General features: G+C 40.5%; 1 protein-coding gene across 1 annotated transcript in view; it reads right to left on the bottom strand.

Moving 5' to 3' along the window:
• PPM1L (protein phosphatase, Mg2+/Mn2+ dependent 1L) overlaps positions 1-17,686 on the bottom strand; it is a 301,803-nt gene extending 284,117 nt beyond the window's left edge. Inside the window, exon 1 of the mRNA XM_025377624.1 lies at positions 16,575-17,686. Coding sequence (XP_025233409.1) covers positions 16,575-16,973 — 399 coding nt within the window. The 5' untranslated portion in view covers positions 16,974-17,686. The remainder of the gene's footprint in view (positions 1-16,574) is intronic.
• Positions 17,687-20,493: the final 2,807 nt, after the last annotated feature.

A 20,493-nucleotide genomic window follows, 5' to 3' on the forward strand; every position in this document is an offset into this window, starting at 1 on the left:
GGAAAATGCAAACTAAAACCACATTGAGATACTGCTTCACACCTTCTACGATGGCTAAAATTAAAAAGATTAGTGAGGATGTGGAACATCTGGAAAACCATTTTGGAAAACAGTTGAGCAGTTTCTTAAGAAGTTAACATACACCTACCACATAATCCAGCCATTCTTCTGCTAGGTATTTACCCAAGAGAAATGAAAGCATATGTCCCTACAAAGGCTTGTACATGAAGGTTCATAGCTAAAAACTCAAACAACTCAAATGTCCAGTAAGTGAATGAACAAACAAATTTTGATATATATCCATACAATGGGATACTATTCAGTAATAAAAATGAATGAAATATTGATAAGTGGAACAACATGGATGAATCTCCAAATAATTGTGCTGAGAAAAAAAAGGCCAGAAAAAAAGACTACATACTGCATATTTCTATTTATATAAAGTTTTACAAAACGCAAACTATAGTGACAGAAAGTAGATTAATGGTTGCCTAGAGATGAAGGAGAAGGGTAGGAGAATGAAAAAAGATAGGAATTACCAAGGAGCATGAAGAAACTTTTGAGGGTGATGGATATGTTCACTATCTTAATTGTAACAATGGTTTCATGGGTATATACAAAACTGATCAAATTGCATATATTAAGCATGTACAGTTTATTGTATGTATCATACTTCAGTAAAGATATTTTTAAAAGAATAGCCAGATAAATTGGCAAAATTTGAATATGAACTATGTATTAGATGAACTTATCCCTACATCATAAAGCCACCATGGAGGCTAAGGAGTGAGGACCTCTTTTTGGTAAAGGAGGAACACCAGCCAAGCACTCCCATTGTCATCCTAGTTTTGAGAGGAAAGTAAAAACTAGCTGTCTTTTTCTCCACAGAATTCCCTTTTAAGAAACGTTTCCCAAGTATGAGCCTGCCTGTACTGTTTCATGTCTAAATCTGTTTGCATTACATAATCCTTTGGGGATAAACAATTTCTGTCTCTGTGTAGCTCCATGAATCAGAGCAGGCCCTGTGGCCCTAGTATGAAGGTATAGAGAGTTTCTCTGACCACTGTCGAGATCCCAGTTCTTTACCCCATGACTTCTTCAGCAGCAGACACTCAGGTCTCCCTACATGTTAAAAATATGAGCTTCCTTTCCAAAAATTATTTGCTGCTTTGTGAGTCTCACTCTTAGACAAATCCTGGCCCAGGCATTTATAAAAACAGGTCAGGCCTGAAGGTACCATATCAGATGCTCAGAAGAGTTCCAGAAAAGTAGGGAAAAGGTCAGAATCCCCAACTGGGGATTGGTCTCTCTTCTCAAATCATTAGAGAATAAAATCCTCCAAGGTTTCAAGCCATGGAGAAGAAAAAAAAAAAAAAAAAAAAGCAGATAGAAACTTTCTCCATGTATTTAGAATATAAATTACCAGGCTGAGTGCCCATCTCTATATTCCCATCTGGTGTCAAAGCTATGGCTGGCACTTAGATTAAAAATAAAGCATTCAATATGGCATTACAATTATCTTCCTAAAACTGACTATCAAAATATAATCAGAATGAATTAATCTTACTCCCAACTCAAAAGTCACATGTTTATTCTGCTTTGTATCTTTAAAACTTTAAGAGGCTAAATTTCCTCCAACTGATCATGCACAGAAATATTTAATATGCTGTTCTTTGAAAAAAAAAAAAAAATCCGGGCTTGGTGGCTCGTGACCATAATCCCCCATACTTTGAGAGGCCAAGGAGGGCAGACTGCTTGAGCTCAGGAGTTCAAGACCAGCCTGGACAACATGGTGAAACCCCATTTCTACAAAATAAATAAATAAATAAATAAGCCAGGTATAGTTGTGTGTCAGGGGACTGTGATGGGAGGATCATCTGAGTCTGGGAGGCAGAAACTGCAGTGAGCCGAGATCTCGCCACTGCACTCCAGCCTGGGTGACAGAGTGAGACCTGTCTCAAAAAAAAGAAGAGTTCCTGAAAGTTGCCTGAAAATCTCAAAGTATTATTTAATTACTTATTCTATTATTTTATAGAAGGTGTAGTGAAATGGTACCATTCACAATTTATACAAATGCAAAATACTCTTCTATATCATTTAAAACACTATAAAATATATTTTACATGCATATACTTTATTCTTCGGAATAAATTTTAACTTTGGGTATTACACATTTATAATCACATATTACTCTACACAGTAAGATGTGCAAAATCGTGTAAACTGTTCTTTATGGGCAATTTGAGGGATCTTTCAAGAGAGATTTTGACTAGATAGGACTTTGTCTTTTATACCAACTCAGGACCTAACCTTACTCAGTATGAGACTCCTCTGCAAGCAGCCACTGTTTCTTTACAGGACAGGTAATAGAAAGTAGGGCAAGGATCTTATGCATAGGAAATCCTAGAAAAAATAAGGATGACCTTCACCAAAATCAGCAGAAGTGCCAGGGCAAGATGGCTCCAGAGCTCCCACTTTTCTGAAACCAGAGGGCAGGATTCCTAAGCATATCTCATTAGGTGTTTCAACCTGCAGAATCGTTATTCTGTGCAGTCAGATATTCTGCCTATTGTTTAGACTAATGCTTTCTACGTCATTTCCTTCAGATGGATCTAATGATGATACTTTTCTCCAAAGAAAAAACTACAGTATCTGTTCTTCCCGTTATGTAATCAATGCATGCTGGTTTTTACCATTACATCTACATAAGTTCTAGTCCACTCTGTGATTATTAATTCTCTATATTATTATACTTTAAATATCCTTTCTTCTTTGGCCCTTACTTTCTACTGGTTTTCATCTTTCATTACATCAGTAAAGAAAATTTACCCCATTATCCATAAACTGAAGGCATTTTTACATTCCCTTTATCTCAAACTTTTTAAATAATCTCAAACACAAGAACATGATAACATCCACTATCATCAGTATCAAAAAACATTGTTCTTTGAGTTCTGGTTAATGAAATGAGGGAGAAAACAAAAACAAAAAAGTACATCTAGAAAGTAGGAGACAAAATTATATTATCTGTAGTCAATATGATGGCATATCTTTAAAAAAAGAAAAAAGAAAGAAAAGAAAAAAAGTAGAGAGAGAATGAATCACCAGAAATGCTACTAAAGCTAAATAGGAAGTTGAGTCAGTAAGCATTTTTATAAATTGACAATAATCACACCAGAAAACATAATGAAAAGATGGCCTCATTGTAATCAGTTTATAGTAGCCGCAGAAGGATGAGTACTTCATCCTCATACACAGAATTTACTCCAAGTGCACTCATTTGGCCTACCGAAAAGTCTTTTACACTCTTCTCTCACTGTAGCCTAGACCACTGTAAGGTTGTCCCCTCCGAAATGGGTACAAAAAGTCCTACCCTCCCAGGAATCCCCTCTTTGGCCTGGAGTAGACTCGAATATTTTAAAACAAAATAATACAATATCTAATAATTAAAGAACAAAAATCCTACTGAATTTGACCAACAAATTCATTGTCTAAAACAGGAGATAGTAAAGTAAAAATGGATAGCCAACAGAAGAACTACTATAATATTTCCACATTCATCAGCAGCACTAACTATAGTGAATACACAGTTATATATTAGAAAAAATAAAAAACCCACCTTGTCGTTCTCCAAACACTCAGACCCCTCCTGATCACTAGTTCACATAGCAGAGAAAAAACCTGAGTTAGAAAACTAATGGCAAAAACTGCAATTACTTTTGCACCAACCTAATACCTACTAGTAGTTTTTTAAGACTTGATGGGACCCTAAAATACCAAATTTATGTCTCAGCTCCAAAATAAAACCATCCCTAAGGCAATCCAAAAATAAGAAGGCTTACTCTTTTCTGAAGTCCTCTAAAGTTTATTTTTCCCCACATCAGTGTTATACACTTTACAGCAACATTCTCCAATGAGGTTGCTAACATGCAGAACAAGCAACATTCTCTAAACCCCCTTCCCACCAGTGCGGCTCACCCAACAACCATTTCCACTTCTCCTTCTTCCTAGCTAATACAATTCTAGTTTTGTTCACCTTTCTAAGTTGTCATGTCCTCCAGAGGCTGGGCTCCTCGTCAGATCCAGAATGAATTATGATGGGTCAAGACTAATCACGCTGATCACATTCCCATGACCAAGTCATTGGTTTAGGCATGAACATGTGATACAACTATGGCCTATAAGATATGAAGAGTACTTTCTAGAGAGGTTTCCTGAAGCTTAAAGAAGAACGAGACAGGTATAATTTCCTGCTCATGTCTCTGGATGTAGTTATACAAAGACGACTGCAGCAGTTCAGAGTATCACATCTTGCAACCATGAGGGAAAACTGAAGAGAATTTCTGAGACACTGAACTAGAGCCTTGAAGTCATTGAGCTGCTAGATCAAAAGCCTCTTTTGGGCCTTTTTGTTCTGTGAAATAATAACTGTCTCCAGTGCTTAATCTGCTTCTACTTGAGTTTTCTGTTACTTGCAACCAAAAACTTCCCAATAATGTACCATCTAGGTGGCCAGCTAGAACCCACTCCACCTGTAGCATAAGTCTCTGACAACAGAGACTTATGATAGACAAAACTAACCGATCTGTAAGAGGACATTTCCTTATTGCCAGACTAGCTCTTTACAAACAGAAGCCACTACTGATTACCTAGAAACTATTCTGTCTTTGGTAGAAATTATATTGAATTTCCCTTTTTTTGAGATGAGTACTTCTCACATAAATTTAATGTTAATATTTAATTTGAGGGGAAAATAAAAAATTATTAATATCATAGTTTTGCCAGTTTTAAAATGGTAACAACCTAATCTTTATTTATCTCTCTCTGATGAAGCCAGACTAGAAGAAATAGTCTTAAACCAGAGGGACCTAGTTCACATATAGAGATGAATTTCTTAAGAGAAAGGATTACAGTGAAAAAAATTCTCCAGGGAAAATGTGGAATCTCCTTGAATAAAGTCTTTAAAAATAGATATTTCATGTAGCTGTGAAGCCTTAGGCACTATATTTGGATTACATGACAATTCAAAAATCCCTGCCAGACCTATCTAGAGAGAAAACTCAGAAAGACAAATTTAGAAAAACATGTAAGTGCTAAAATAAAACAGAAGTAAAAACTTCTTAATCTCAAACTCTGGAACATATCTATCATATAACTACGTAAACCAGCTGTTATAGAAAATGCACTTCATTATCTATGGAGCAAAAAGATAAACACTCTGATCAAAGATCCTACTATGTCTCAATTTCCATAAAATCCTGACAGTGTCATTAAGAGACTTATTTGGCCAGAAAATATCCAGTGACTAATTTAACTGAAAATTAATTCATTTAATTAAAAACGATAAATGAAAGCACTTACTAGATTAAAAAGAAATTGTATACACTTATCAGAATAAAACAGTTTCTGCCCTATTGCAATCTCATAACTAAGAGAATAAATTTTTATGCCATATTTTAGATTAAAAACTTTGCTGTTCAAGAGTAGTGCTGAATATAAACCCTCTTCTTAAAAATACACTTTGAAATATTTAAGATTTACTGCTATAGGGCATTAAATCACCACTCATATTTATAATGACCCAAATTTGCAATATTAATGTTGAAAAGCAAATGCAAATAAGTGTTCACTACTCCAGAGAAGTCACAAGGTTTACTGACATGCAATAGACAACTGGTCTTTGATTTAGAAACTAAGACACACAGGCTGGGTGCAGTGGCTCACACCTGTAATCCCAGCACTTTGGGAGGCCAAGGCGAGTGGATCATCTGAGCTCAGGAGTTCAAGATCAGCCTCGGTAACATGGCAAAACCTCATCTCTACCAAAAATACAAAAAATCAGCCAAGCATGGTGGCACACACCTGTAGTCCCAGCTATGTGGGAGGCTGAGGTGAGAGGATCACTTGAGCCTGGGAGGTGGAGTTTGCAGTGAACCGAGATGGTGCCACTACACTCCAGCCTGGGTGACAGAGTGAGACCCTAGACCAAAAAAAAAAAAAAAAAGAAAGAAAGAAAAAGAAAAGAAAAGAAAAAGAAACTAAGACACAAAGATCATGATCTGTTAACTGCTCATACAAGAGCAGGACATGGAGGGCACTAATGGTATGGTAAAAAGTCTGTGAGTCTCAGAAATACAGCCTACTGCTATGGTGCCTTTAGCTTCTGTACAAACTAGAAAAGTTTCCAAGTTATTGTAGACCCACAGATGTCTAGCTTGGGGAGCAGACAGTTCTGCACACATTAGAAAATAATGTCTCTCCACCTAGTATCACTGTACAGTGTACATCTTGCACTATGATATGCAATGGTCCCAAACTTGCCTTCAGGAGCCTCACGCCCAGTGGCAGACAGGAATTCTCTTGTCTTCTAGGAATGGAAGAAAGTAGGTTAAGTCTCAATCTTAACAGACTCAAGTATCAAGCCCCTCCTTAATTCCAGAAAAGTTGGAAGCAGCTAAGGTTCCATTAAATTAGGCCCTATTCTCAAGAAACAGAGAAAGAGAAGGGGAAAAAAAAACCTCCAGAGAAATCAAGTGATCAAGGCTTGTAGCTTCTTTTATTTCAGAAGTAAAATATCATTTTGTATTAGTCCATTCTAACGCTGCTATGAAGAAATACCTGAGACTGGGTAATTTATAAAGAAAAGAGACTTAATGGACTCACAGTTCCACATGACTGGGGAAGCCTCAGGAAACTTACAATCATGGTGGAAATCACTTCTTCACAGAGTGGCAGGAGAGAGAATGAGAAGTGCAAAGAGGGGGAAAGCCTCATATAAAACCATCAGATCTCTTGAGAACACTATCATGAGAAAGCAAGGGGGTCTAATGATCTAATGATCTAATCCCCAGATCTAATGATCTAATCCCCCCAACCCCCTCTTCACCTCCTACTAGGTCCCTCCCTCAACACACGAAAATTACAATACAACGTGAGATTTCGGTGGGGATCCAGACCCAGACCATATCACATGTCTTCACTTTTTAAGCAGTTTTTCATAGCATAGACTTCAACTTTATTGAAAGTATATTAGTTTATCAATATGCATGATTTTTACCTACATAAATATTAATAAAAATGCTCTGTACTTTACAAAGGAGGGCCTAGAATTACAAAACAAAGCTATAAAAGGGATTATCATTACATTAACTATTTTGAAAAGAATGGCTTCTTTTGTTTGTTTAAATTTTGACTTTGAAGATTTCTATTAAAAACAGATTATAACTAGCTATAACCAAAGCTTGACTTAACTTACGGTTGGCTAAGAAAATAATGTATTAAGTAGCCTTCTAGAATGAAAACACAGAATTAGCATCCACTCAAACTAAACATACCAACTCAGTATTATAAACAAATGAGAAAATGATATTTGCTGTTTAAAATTAACAATATATGTAATAGGAAGCTGTTTTGATCCTGAAAAAGAAAAAAAAAAGTCAAAGCTTGAATATAAAGAAAAATTATGCAAACACATCCACACTCCTACATATTGATCCTAAAGTCAAGCCTTTGGTACTTTGAAGTAAAATAAAACATAAATCATTTTTGTTTATTGTGACTGGTTATGCTAATACCACTATAATTTCTATGAAAGCCTTTCATGAGCCAACAGGCAAAAATATTGCAGATTTTCTGTAGTGGGATAGAGATTCTGCCAGCAAAGAAGCAGGGTAGATGAGAACAGATGTTTGAATGTGAAGCATCACCTGCTCTGACTTCTGACCCCAGTCTTTTTTAACTACAGGACTTTTCTAGGTAATTATAAGATCAACCTACCAAGGTTAGCAGCGTAGGGTTTTCAAAAACACCACCATCTGTCACAGTCATATGAGAAAACCAAAGTCCCACTAAGCAAATCGAGAAGACTAGGCAGTGTCCACATAACAATGTTATCAGCAGTTCATTGACCAAATTAGGAGCTCTGTAGGGCGTCAACCAAAAACTGATGGTACAGGCTTTGGAGGCAGGGAGCTTTTAAGTCTGAATCGCAGTTTCAGACCCTAGTTTCACCACCCACAAGCTGTGAGAGACCATGGGCAAATTACTTAACCTCTCAGTGCCTTAATTTCTACACCTACAAAATGGGGGATAATATAGTACCTACCTCATAAACTCTTATCAGAATTAAAATTAGATAACACATATAAAGTACTTTATAAATACTGCCTGGCATATTATACATACTCAATAAATGTCAGCAATTATTATTACCATCAGTAATGGTGGCTTCTCCTTTACTCCTTTGATCCAGAAATCCCACTTCTGGAAACCCACCCTAGAGAAATAATCCAAACTACAGTAGAAGCACAAAAAGATTTATTACAATGGTATTTACAATGGTAAGAAGTTAGAGAAGCCTAAGTGTATACCAATAAGGAAGCAGTTGAGTAATTTCTCAAATATCTACTTAATAAAATATTGCTCTATCACTAAAAAACATATTCAAAACATAAATGTAAAGAATTAAAACAGGCAGGGCGCGATGGCACATGCCTGTAATCCCAGCACTTTGGGAGGCTGAGGGGGGCAGATTGCCTGAGGTCAGGAGTTCATGACCAGCTTGGCCAACATGGTGAAACCCTGTCTCTATTAAAAAATACAAAAATTAGCTGGGCATGGTGGCGGGTGCCTGCAGTCCCAGCTACTCGGGAGGCTGAGACAGGAGAATCACTTGAACCCAGGAGACAGAGGTTACAGTGAGCCTAGATCGCGCCATTGTACTCCAGCCTGGGACAGAACGAGACACCGTCTTAAAAAAAAAAAAAAAAAAGAGAGAGAGAGAGACAGAATTAAACTAAATAAAAAAACAAATCAAATATAAAGCATTATAGGGCAAAATGACAATATGTTTATAGAATTATACAAAGAAAAACAACAAGATTTAAATCTACATATGTATATTTTTATAATTATGTAAAATTATATTTAAAATGCATACTGTTTTTAAAAAGGTGAAGCTGGGCACAGTGGCACATGCCTATAGTCCCAGCTATTCAGGAGGCTGAGGCAGGAGGATCATGTGAGTCCAGGAGTTTGTGGCTATAGTAAGCTATGATCGTGCTACTGCAATCCAGCCTCAGCAACAAAGCCAGATCCTGTCTACCCACCCGCCAAAAAAGAAACAAACAAACAAACAAAAAGACCAGCAAGCAATACACCAAAAATGTAACAGTAGAAGTGACAGGGTAATAAGATTTGAAGGAATATTTCTTGTTTTCTGTATCTATCATGGAGTCATATTATTTTTATAATTTTAAAATTAGTTTACTTTAAAATATATTTGACTTGCTGTAGATTTATTTTAACATTCATTAAGTAGAATTACTAAAATGGTAACAAAAGTTATGGAAACCCTGACATCAGTCTTACCACCTCAAGAGTTATCCACTCCCATCACATCCTCTCCCTCTCTTTCAACAATGGCCCACACTCCTGGGTTTCATCTTCACAGCTCTGTCTCAAGCTTCCCAATTGACCCTCTCCCCTCATACTTCTTTCTTGTTAGTTCACATCAATCCTCCATATAGTTTAGAGGAGCAGGATTACTAAAGCATGGACTTTGTGCCATTCCTATACAGTAGCTCTCCAATATATACAGAATATGGCCCAGGCTCCTCAGCACGGCTTCAATAATAGTGCTAACAGTAGTTCCAGCAGCATCTCCCACTCTCCTCACCTGTGTGTATCCCAAACCCCAGGCCATGGCTCTTCAACAGGGGGACCTAGCATACTGGTATATTTTTGTCATTGTAAGTTATGTCACAAGCAATTTGTTATCCATAATGGTTCAAGTACCTTAGTTGTGAATTATTTATTTTTTTAAACTACCTAGAAAAACATCAGTTTTATTCCTATAATCTCTTCCCATTTACCTGTATTAAAAATGAGGATGGAATTTATGCTGAAACATTGCCCATAACTCTGTGTTTCCCATGGAGGCATGATACAAATAAAATCTTCTGTCACATGAGTCACAGTGGAAAGGGATCCTCCAAACCAGAGCTGCTCACGAAGTAGCATCACTGTAAAGTGCTCTCCACCTGCAAAGGGAGCAAGCAGGCTGCCTTGCTTCAAATTATGGCTGGCAATTAAATTTTAAAAGCCACCTTTTCTCCTCATAAAAAAGCAAGGAGAGGAGGATAGAGGAACTCTAGAGACAACCAGAGACTAGGAGATAAATCTTTTTAGAATCATTCTACTCCATCAAGATGGAGACAGTATCTCAGCAGGTTAAAGGCCAAGAATTTCATTTTCTACTCCCGGTGCTGATATAAAGTTTCTTTTTCAAATAAATATACTTAACATTAAAAAACAGTTAATTTAAAAATAATGTTAAGTATATCAAAACACAAAGCGTACTTGAATATGGAAAAAAATAATGAATGAGCTTCTAGAATGATTACCGTTGGAGAAAGCCTACTCCTGACAAATAAGATTACCTGCCTTCTTCCAATGGTACCTGCATTTTATTTCCTCTGTACCATTTCCATATTTTTTCCTCAACCTCTAATGTCATCTTCCCCTCCTTCCTCCACCCAATCGCTGTCTACAGAAATGCTAGGACACAACTAAATGTCAGTTCCTCTTCAAAATTATCCAAAATTCTCCAAGCTCCTTCAGTCAGGCCATCGCACACTTGTAGGTGGCAGGCATCTTGTAACTCTGCTATTTTTTTTAAAATGCTCATCTCTCCAAGTAGACAGAATGCTCCCTGAGGGTACAGAATGCACCAAGTCATTTTTAGACATCACACAGAGCATAACACTGCTTTTCACAGGTGCCAGACTATACAGAAAATGTTGGCTTAATTGAACCGAATTTCTTAACAACCTGTTCAGAAGATGCAGCAAGGTCAGCACTCAGGTTCCTACACTCCCGTACAAAAAGGTCTTCAAGTACAGGCATAGGAAAGAGAGTTTCATTGAAAAAAAAATTTTTTTTGCAGAAACTTTAATGTGCCACATTAAACCAAAATAATCAGAATCTTCTCTTAAACCATAAGGCACTTATCCACACAAAATCCCTAGGCCTCTTGTACATCATAATGTGAAAGTCGAATATTTACTAACAGCAGCTATAATGTCTGAAAAGCAGATCATTCACTGTGCCACTCATTATTTATTTATTCAGATGTGTATCTTATTTCAGAAGGATCTAATGAAACTTACATAAATACATATAATACAAGCTAAAATGACATATCTAAGAGAAGAGAAAAATGGTGATATGGTTTGGCTGTGTCCCCACCCAAATCTCATCTTGAATTCACACGTGCTGTGAGAGGGACTGGGTGAGAGGTAATTTGAAACATGGGGGCAGGTCTTTCCCACACTGTTCTCATGATAGTGAATAAGTCTCACAGATCTGATGATTATATAAGGGGAAGTTTCCCTCCACAAGCCCTCTTCTTCTCCTGTCTGCCACCATGTGAGACACGTCGCCTTTCACCTTCCACCATGACTCTGAGGCTTTCCCAGCCACGTGGAATCGTAAGTCCATTAAACCTCTTTCTTTTGTAAATTGCCCAGCCTCAGGTATGTCTTTATCAGCGGTGTGAAAACAGGCTAATACAAATGAGATAAAGGAAAATTGAGTGTAGGAAAGATAAGCTTTCCTAGGAGTGAGGTTCACGTACCAGATGAATGTATTCCATAAAAGTCTGCACATTCGCTAGAGGTAGGTCAGAGGTTTGGCTCTTAATACTTGTAGCAGCCAACAAACCCAGGATGGCCCAATCAGTTACACAATTCAGCCTCCTTAAGATAAATAGGTAATAGAGTAATGTTTCTCCCTCAGTCCTCATTAAAATGATACTATATAATATAACAAGTGATTTTTCAACAACATTCTTGCAGTTGATTTCTCAGAGCTGAGGAGACTATTCCTCCGAACAACCCTCATAGGCAAATGACAGCAAACAATTCAATAAAAGCAAATGATGGAGAGGAAAGCAGGAGGGCCAAGCAAGGGGTTCAGATACACAGTTTCTTGCAGATCTAAATGTATCAAAACCAGATTTTATTCTATCTAGACTAACCTGAAATCCAGAGGCTTCATGTATCCACTTGTCTCTGAAACTACAAAGAAAATTTGATATGCATGTCCTTTTTTCTGGGGAATATGTCTGTAGTTTCATAACATTCTCAAAGAGCAGCATGACTCAAGAAAAGTTAAGAACCACTGATCCAAAGAACCAGACTATATATATATATTCTTCAGGCAACCCTCCATAAGCAGTTTATTTTCTGAGCTTCTGAGAAGTGCTGAGCCTCAAGACTGCAGTCCCTGGCAAGCGCCTGAAGTATGGCTTCTCCCTCATGCAAAATGTAGAACTCTAGGCTTTAACCACTGGCCAAGCTGTGTGTCAATTGTCAAGATACATAAGACCTTTAATAAAATAATGCTCATGAACATATGGAGCACATAACAACTATTCTTCTAGCTAGGCTTCACCCATAAACATTGATAGAGGTGCCAAAGGATTTAGTGATACTTCTTCTAGATAGTATTAAAAAAATAAAAAACAACAACAACAAAACACCTTTTGCCTGTAAATAAAAATTACAAGTAAGCATAAAAACAATGATTTTCCTAGATAAAAATCATTTTTATCTTAAAATAATCTTTCTACATCAATTTACATAACGAGCTCCTTTTTACCTTTTTGTTGTTTTGATCTTGTTATATAAGAAAACAATCACTGCCATACCTTTAGACACATACGCACACAGTGAATCATCCACACACAGTATCATGGTTAGAATCAAGGGAGGAAGCTGGCCTGTAGGACCACTGAGATAAGGCTCTTTAAAATCTCATCCATCTAGAAGAAGACACAGCCCTACAGAGTCTGGTCCTCAGCATAAAAAGTCCAGAGACATATCTTTGCCAAAGAATCCACAGTTAAATATGCTCAAGAGGAACTACCTCATGGTAACCCAAATCTATAAGAGGCTGAAGTACAAATCAGAATACCAACTTACTAATTAATCATAGAGAATATTCCTTTTGACTGTAAGAAAATTTACACCTGAAGCCACGACACAGTTTTCTCAAATATCTGGATAACTGAAATCCTGAATTAGTAATCAGAAGTCCACTGAAAGTTAGAACCTTGAGATATAGAGAGTTTGGGAGATACCTAATAAATTATCCTTGCACTACATACATCTTCACAGTGATCAAAGCTGTGGCTCGCACGGGAAGAGTCTCTCTCCTTGAATATTGCTGCCCCAGCACTGCAGACTTCTTGTCTTCTTGGCCTTTCCTCTTCCATATCCTTCTCTCCATTAGGTACTTCTCTAGACAGGGTATAATACAACTGATGAAGACACACCTTACACACATTATTATCCCTATTTTCTAGATAATAAACTCCCAGATAAAGTTGTTTTAGCAACTTGTCCAATGTTGCAGCTACTATAAAGCAGAGCACAGATTCAAAGTCAGATCTCAAGTCAAAACCTATGCTTCTAATCTTAAAGTAAACAATATCTTCAAGGTGTTTTTTCCTGGGCCTTCCTACCTCCCAATCTGATTTAAATGTCCCTCCTCTGTGTTACCATAACACTCTAAGTGTACCATGACTATAATTTTTGGTATAGAGGTCTCTCTCTCTCATTTGACTGAAACTTTTTGAGGATAGGGGTTATATTTCATTCACCCTTGTATCCCCAGGGCACCATCTATCTAGGTAAATATTCAAGCCAATTTGTCCAGTGGTTTCATATGGAGATCAACAAACTGAAGGCCTTGAACTAGCCACATAGCCTTAGGAAGGTCACAACTTCTCCAGCTATCAGCATCTCAGCTTAAAAGAAAAAAAAAAAGGTGGGGGATGAAATTAATATACACAGATGAAATGGATATAGAAGGATATACAAGGTAATGTCTCCTCTGCATCTAAAGAGCACTACAATTATAGATGGGCCCTAGTTTTTGATGGCCTACCTTATTAGTGTGAGTTATTAGAAATAAAATTAAACTCCTCATTTATCTTCTGTACCATTCTAGAGACAGAATATACATAAATAATAGAAAGTTCAGAAAAAGCTTCCTCTTTTGTGACAGGAGCTAACATCATCTATACTAAAATCAAACAGTGGCACCCTCCTCTGGTGAATGTTAAAGGAGCTAAACAACACACAAGAATTCGATGGTAGGATTTTGAATGATTATACATAATGAAAAAGCAAGAGAGAAACTACCTAATATTATCCATCACCGTTATACTCCCAATAGCAACTAAGTAACTCCTTTTGTAGCACTCCCCTTATTTTGCCCTAAAACAAAGCCAAAATGAACTAACTGGCTACATACGGTAAGAGATTGTGAACAGAACAAGTATTCTATTTTTAAGAGTACTGATAATATCAATTATTTTGCAAACAGTATGCTTTTTAATGTAAGGCACAAAGAAAAGTATTTCATGGTTTGGCTAACAATGATCATCTTTTCATTTGTTGTTAAAAAATTTAATGACAAGCCACATACGTGTAAAATACTTTTAGTAAAATGAAAGCATTTATCGTGTCCCTTTTCTGGAGGGTACCTTTACCACAAGATAGTACTAGAAAATTTTCAACCTGAAAAGTGTTTTGGTCTGCACATTTCAGGTTTTACAGTATCAACTTAAAAGAAAAAAAAATTTAAATCACCCAATCACTTACACTTTTTTAACCCAAGGCTAAAATTATGCCAATGCATCACACCCAGACAACCACAACCCAAAATTTCACCACATTACTATTACAATCAAATCTTTAATAAAATTAAAACTGTGCTTTCTAAGACCAGAAGCAGATTATTACCAGCCACCAATTTTAATATAAAAATATATAATAAATATAAGCTTATTAAATGATTTACAAAGGAAGGAATCACAGCTTCCTTCACCCTCACTGAATTTAGGCACAAAAAAATGAAAATACAGATAGTCTACTTCAAGCCAAGAAGACAAATCAGCCATTATACTGGCAACTTTGTCATTATGGCATGTTTTTGCCCATGTACACGGCCTCTTTTCGCTCAATTAATTTTACATCTTTCACTTACTCTGTGACCAAGGGGAGGGGATCCCAAACATTACCCAAGACGTTACAAATTTACAACCAGTGAGAAACTTGCATTCTGAAAAAACAGAATATAAAAAAAGCTAGGGTGGATGGAAAATGGCAAAAACTGATTTCAGTTCTACCAAATGAGTTTTCCTACTAAGTTTGTCATTCTTGGCAAAGTTGGTTCTACAAGGCAGGTAGGCACAGTAGCATGAAAAGATTAGCAGAGTGGTGAGTGAGGAATGCAGATGAGATATCCAGTTGAAAGCTTTCTCAATGTTTACCCAAAACAAAGGCCAAAGAACAAGCAAATGCTTGAAAAAGAATGGCAGTCCCTGCAGTTCCCTACAGCCTACCCAGAGATTAGAGGGCAGAGAAGAAAGTTGGGGGAAAACTTGTATGGGAGTTCAGGGGAAGGGTGTAATCAAAAACAGGAAGGGGTTAAGAATAAGAAAAGTATGCCGCCAAAAGGGAAAACAAAGAGTATGCGGCAAAGAACCCGTTACAAACTGCCAAACTGAGAGATGGGGTGATTGGTCCAGTGTTCTTTGGAGCATGGCGCTAGAGCCACATTAGCCTCTCACTTTGCCTGGGCCAATGCGCAAGGATCAGAGCCAACGCGCAAGGATCAGAGCCAACCCTTGCCTAACCTCCAGGAAATCTGGGCCTCAGCGCACAACCCGGGTGCTGCTGAAATGTGGAAGAGGGAACTGAACCGGCCTCTAGCTATCTCCTGTTTCCAGACGAACCACAAACAAAGGAATCTAGAAGCAGGGCGACTTCTGCACCCCCAAGCCCGCCAGGGCGCAAGGGTGAGGTCAAGGCACCGCCTCCTTTGCGGGCATAGCCACCTCTGCAAAGGCCAGAGACATCTAGGTCCTGCTCTGAGATCCTGGTAAAAACAAGCGGCCAGCGAGGCGCTCCTGTCAATTGGCCCGATTGCACTTGTAAAGTTGATAGAGTTGGAAAGAAGCGCAGAGCAGCCCCTCGGATTCCTCCCTAGAGTGAAGGCGATGGGAAGGAGTCACAGCTTCCTTCACCCTCAATGAGCTCGCTCTGCAGGTATAGTCTCTTTTCCTAATGAAGCATAAAAGATGTTGTCTTCCTTCTCTGTGCCTAGTTCAACTCAAACCCTAGAACAAGGGCACTGGGGTCTGGGACCAAAGTTCACTGGAGATACCATTAATTCTCCTTCCTAAGCTAGCACAGTGTTTGCTGGGTTCCAGCCTTGGGAAACTCGTATTAAGTAGCAACAAATATGCTGTGGATGACTCTCCTTTCCCTAAAGTGGACCCTCAGCCCCAAGAAGTCTGGATCCAGCAGTGCTTTTGGCAACTTGAGCCGCATTTGTCCAGCCAGGTACCATGGTGTCATCACCACGCCCCTCGCACCCAGATCCTCTCACGCTGCGCACACGCTGTACTGTTTATACACACACACACACATACACACGCGCGCGCGCACACACGCACACGATATATACACAGACACAAATACAAAGCCCCAGGTAACTCCTACCTCTCCCCCGTGCCCGTCGAAGATCCCGAAGATGGACGGGTGCGTCTTGTTGGCCAGATCCGTGAGAACTTCGAAGCGGTCCTCCATGTGGTCTCTTCGGCCCTGGATGGAATACACCGCCACGTTGTGGCTCTTGAACTCCCAGGTCTTGGAAAATTCGGCCTCCAGCACATCAAGCCCCCCGAGTCGATCGTTCTGCATGATCTCGGCTACCTTGCCCTTCACCATTTTCACAGCGTCCCGGCTGGACTTCACGATGGTCTTCACCTCGTCAGTGTGGAAGAAGTAACTCCACAGAGCCAAGCTGATGCACAGCAGGAAAAGCGTCTCGGGTCTCAGCAAGAAGTAGCGCATGATGCGACCCAGCAGAGACAGCAAAGTCATTGTATCCTCTATCATTTATTATCGCTAGAGCCTCAACCACCACCAGCGACGCGCGCCCCGAAGGCTCGCCGGGTCCGGGAGCACTGCGGGGACAGCCAGCCGGGAGGGAGGTGGAGCAGTGCCCGAGGGTGGGGGCGAGGCTCGCGGAACCCAGCCGGAGGCAGCCGAGCAGGCGGCTCCGAGCGGGCAGCGCGAGCACAGGCAGCTTCCCTTTTGTCTCCCCGCCTCGGCGGCCCGGAGGCCCGTCCCTGCCGCCCGCGCCGCCTCCCCTCCTCAGCCCCTTTGTGAGACAGCGGCGGCAGCGGTAGCAGCAGCCGCCGCAGCAGCAGCCGCGGATGCCCCGATTGGGCAAGAGGAATCAAGTTAAAGTTGCGCCGGGCGGGTCTGCCGCGGTGAGCGGGAGAGTTCAGGGGCGCCAGCGCCCGCGCGGTCCCTCCGGGGGTGCCCCTCGAGATTCCCGGGAGCGATCAGCAGGTGAGGCGCAGGGCTCCACAGCCCGGCGGACAAGGGATGCAGGTCCCCTCGGTCGCCGCCGCAGGGGAGCGCGGAGATGGCCGAACGTTCCAATTCCTTCACACACCCCCTGGGGCCCCAGAGAATAAAAGTTTTGCGGATGCCTGGGCAGAGGCAGGGGTACGCAGAGCCCGGCGACGCGGCACGATCAGTACTGAGCCGCAGGCGGCCGGCTGGGCTCTGCCTGCCTCTCCCCAGGCACCTCCCAGCTCGGCTCGGCTCGGCTTGGCTCGGCTCCGCTCGGCTCGGCTCGGCTCGGCTCGGCTCGGTGCCGCTTCACTCGCGCGCTCCGTCCTCGCGTCCCGGCTCGCGCGCGCTCCGCCCCGCGCGCGCTCACCCCGCCCCGTCCCGCCCCTTAAGTCGGGACTCAACACCCGGAGGTGTTCCCACCGAGCTGTCAGAGGCCGAGCAAGTTCCGCGGCCGCCGGTGCGCGCTCGCAGCCCCAGGCGGTCCAGGCCAGCCAAGGGGGAGAAAAGAGGGAGGTCAGCTATCTAGCTCTTGCGAATGGTTGTTCCTTCCCCCTGTGCCGGCTCCTAAGACAAGCTAATACTGACCCTGGTAGTCTTAGCGTTGGTTTTCCAGGAGTTACTGCTGCTCACTGGGAAGCCGAGAGTTGCACGTGAGCGTTCCCCCCTTCGGCGGCAGCACTGTAGTGCGGTCCCCTCTTCGCCAGGCATAAGGCAAGCGAGAAGGGACGCACTTCTCCCGGCTTGCAAAGCGATAGGGAGACGACCCGGCCGCTGGCCGCGGTCTCGGCATTCAGCAACAGAGGCCTTCCCGGCTCTCTCGAGAGTCGGGGAGCTAGCCTGGGTCTAGCGACCTTCTTCCTCCTGAAAACAGCAGAAAGGGGGAACTCGAGAGAATGACCTCTGTTTCCCCAAGGAAGTGCACTCTGACGATAACCTCGGGAGGGACGAGAAGGGCAGCTCTTTCTGAGAGCGGCCACCGCCCCTGGAGCAGGGGACTCAGCGGCCACGAAGGCCTTGCCTGCTCGCAACCTTTCCACGGGGAGGCACGAAGCTTCCGATGGGGACCCCCGGGCGCACCTGACTCTTCTACGGGGCGAGGGCTCTGACTCTGCGATTCAGGTTTGAAGGTCCCTTGGAAGCTCGGAAGTGGTGGTCTCCTTCCACCTCCTCGGTCATCGCAGGAAGAAGGCTCAGTTGGGGGCGGGAGTCTGGATGAGCGGAGAGTAGCCGCCCTGGAGAAGAGTGCGGGCTTGCAGGAGCCGAGGAGGATAACTCGAAATGTGGGCAGGCAGGTGTTGGTGGGAAGGCACGAGAAAAGAACAATGTCCGCGTCCGCTTAGAATACGGAAAGAAGTGAGCTTTGAAGGAAAATACTCATTTTCACTACCCCTGTCCAGGAAGAAGAGTGCTGATCTGCTTCTTCCAGTCCGCTGGGCTGAAGAGCAGAGAGGCTGCTTGATCCCAGCCAAGCCAGTGTCTGTCACCCAACAAACACTTCTGCCTTTATGTGATCCCCATTCCTTTTCTAACAATAAAAAATAAGAAGTCCTGGAAGGAAATACACTAAAATGTTCCCAGTGGTTAATCATTCATACAGTAGTAGATTATATGCCGCTTTCATTTTCTGCTTTAGACTTTTGTCTATTTTCCATAACTTTTCTAAAGTTTCCACAAAAGCTATATATTTCCACCATAGGCAGAAAAAAATGAAAATGTAAGCATTTAAATGGCATATACAATATAATCTCAATAATATAAACATGCGTACAAAAGACAGGAAGGAGATAAGAACTGCTAACAGTATGTTATTTTTCACAACTAGGATATAGTCTCCTGTCCTGCTTTACATTTCAGGTATTTTCATCTGATAAATCGAGAAAATAAACAGTTTAAAATAAATTCATTCTGTCAAGAGGTTCCAAAATGAGATAATGAATTAAAGAACCTTTAGGAACTAGAAAGAAAAGTAATGCATAAGTGTTATTTTGAAGATAAGTTTACAATATTTCTTACTGTAAATTATCAAATCACTCGGGTGCATTGTCAGTCTTTCTGTACATGAATCCGTTTCACTGTGGCAAAGGCAACTTGCAGATAAGCTGATAAAAATTCCAGAACTACAAATCAAACTAGGCCCTGGAGTAGCAAGCGGTAAAATTCCAAACCCAAAGGCCCATCCAGTCTGTCCACTACGTTCCTATATTGATGAGAGCAGAACAGACACTCATGAGAGACATGACTTCTTCCCCCATAACTAAGTAAAGAAGAGAGATTACCATACTGATGATCTCCCTGGAGGTTTCATAGCAAGGCTTGACTTGATGAATTAATTAATAAATCTAAATATCCTGAAGATTTGGTGGAAATATGCTTTGACATTTACATCTAAGTGTTCATCTGTGAAAATCAGTAAAATATTTTTTCATGCAGACCCTATACGCATTTTCTTATTAAAAATTCATGTGGTTTATGTGGCAATTTCCAAAAATGCCTAAATAAACTCTGTTATAGTTTACTGTTAATTTTAATATATTACAAAAAGAAAAAAGACCTTCCTCTAGTGACAAACTAACATTTGCATATTCGTGAGGATTATAAAGGTGTTTCATGTATGGCAATGTTATTTTCATTCTCCTAACAATCCTCTGAGGAAGATAGAAGTTATTATCTCTGTTTATGAGGAAAGTGAAGCACAAAGATGTTAAGTGAATATCACTGTTCAGCAAATAAGAGGTTATACATTCAAACTCAGTTCTTTTGATTACCAGTTCAATACTCTAACATCCATTATTGCCCAGTGATACTGAGATGATTACTCTAATTTTTGTGCTTCTCCACTAATATTTCACTAGATTTCTGTTACAGAAATCTCAAAAAGAATGCATATATTCTTATTCCTCAATTCTGTTTTTAGCCTTTGGGATAAGCACTTCACCATGACTATTTACCTCACCCATTGAGAATACCTGTGGGGCAGAAAACGGGTGCAAGTAAAGTGTACTTCTTTAATAAACACCTAAGAGATCTGTTGCTAAAGTAAAATAGTGTTAAA

The sequence above is a fragment of the Theropithecus gelada genome, chromosome 2 (assembly GCF_003255815.1).
Source record: "Theropithecus gelada isolate Dixy chromosome 2, Tgel_1.0, whole genome shotgun sequence".
NCBI lineage: Eukaryota > Metazoa > Chordata > Mammalia > Primates > Cercopithecidae > Theropithecus > Theropithecus gelada.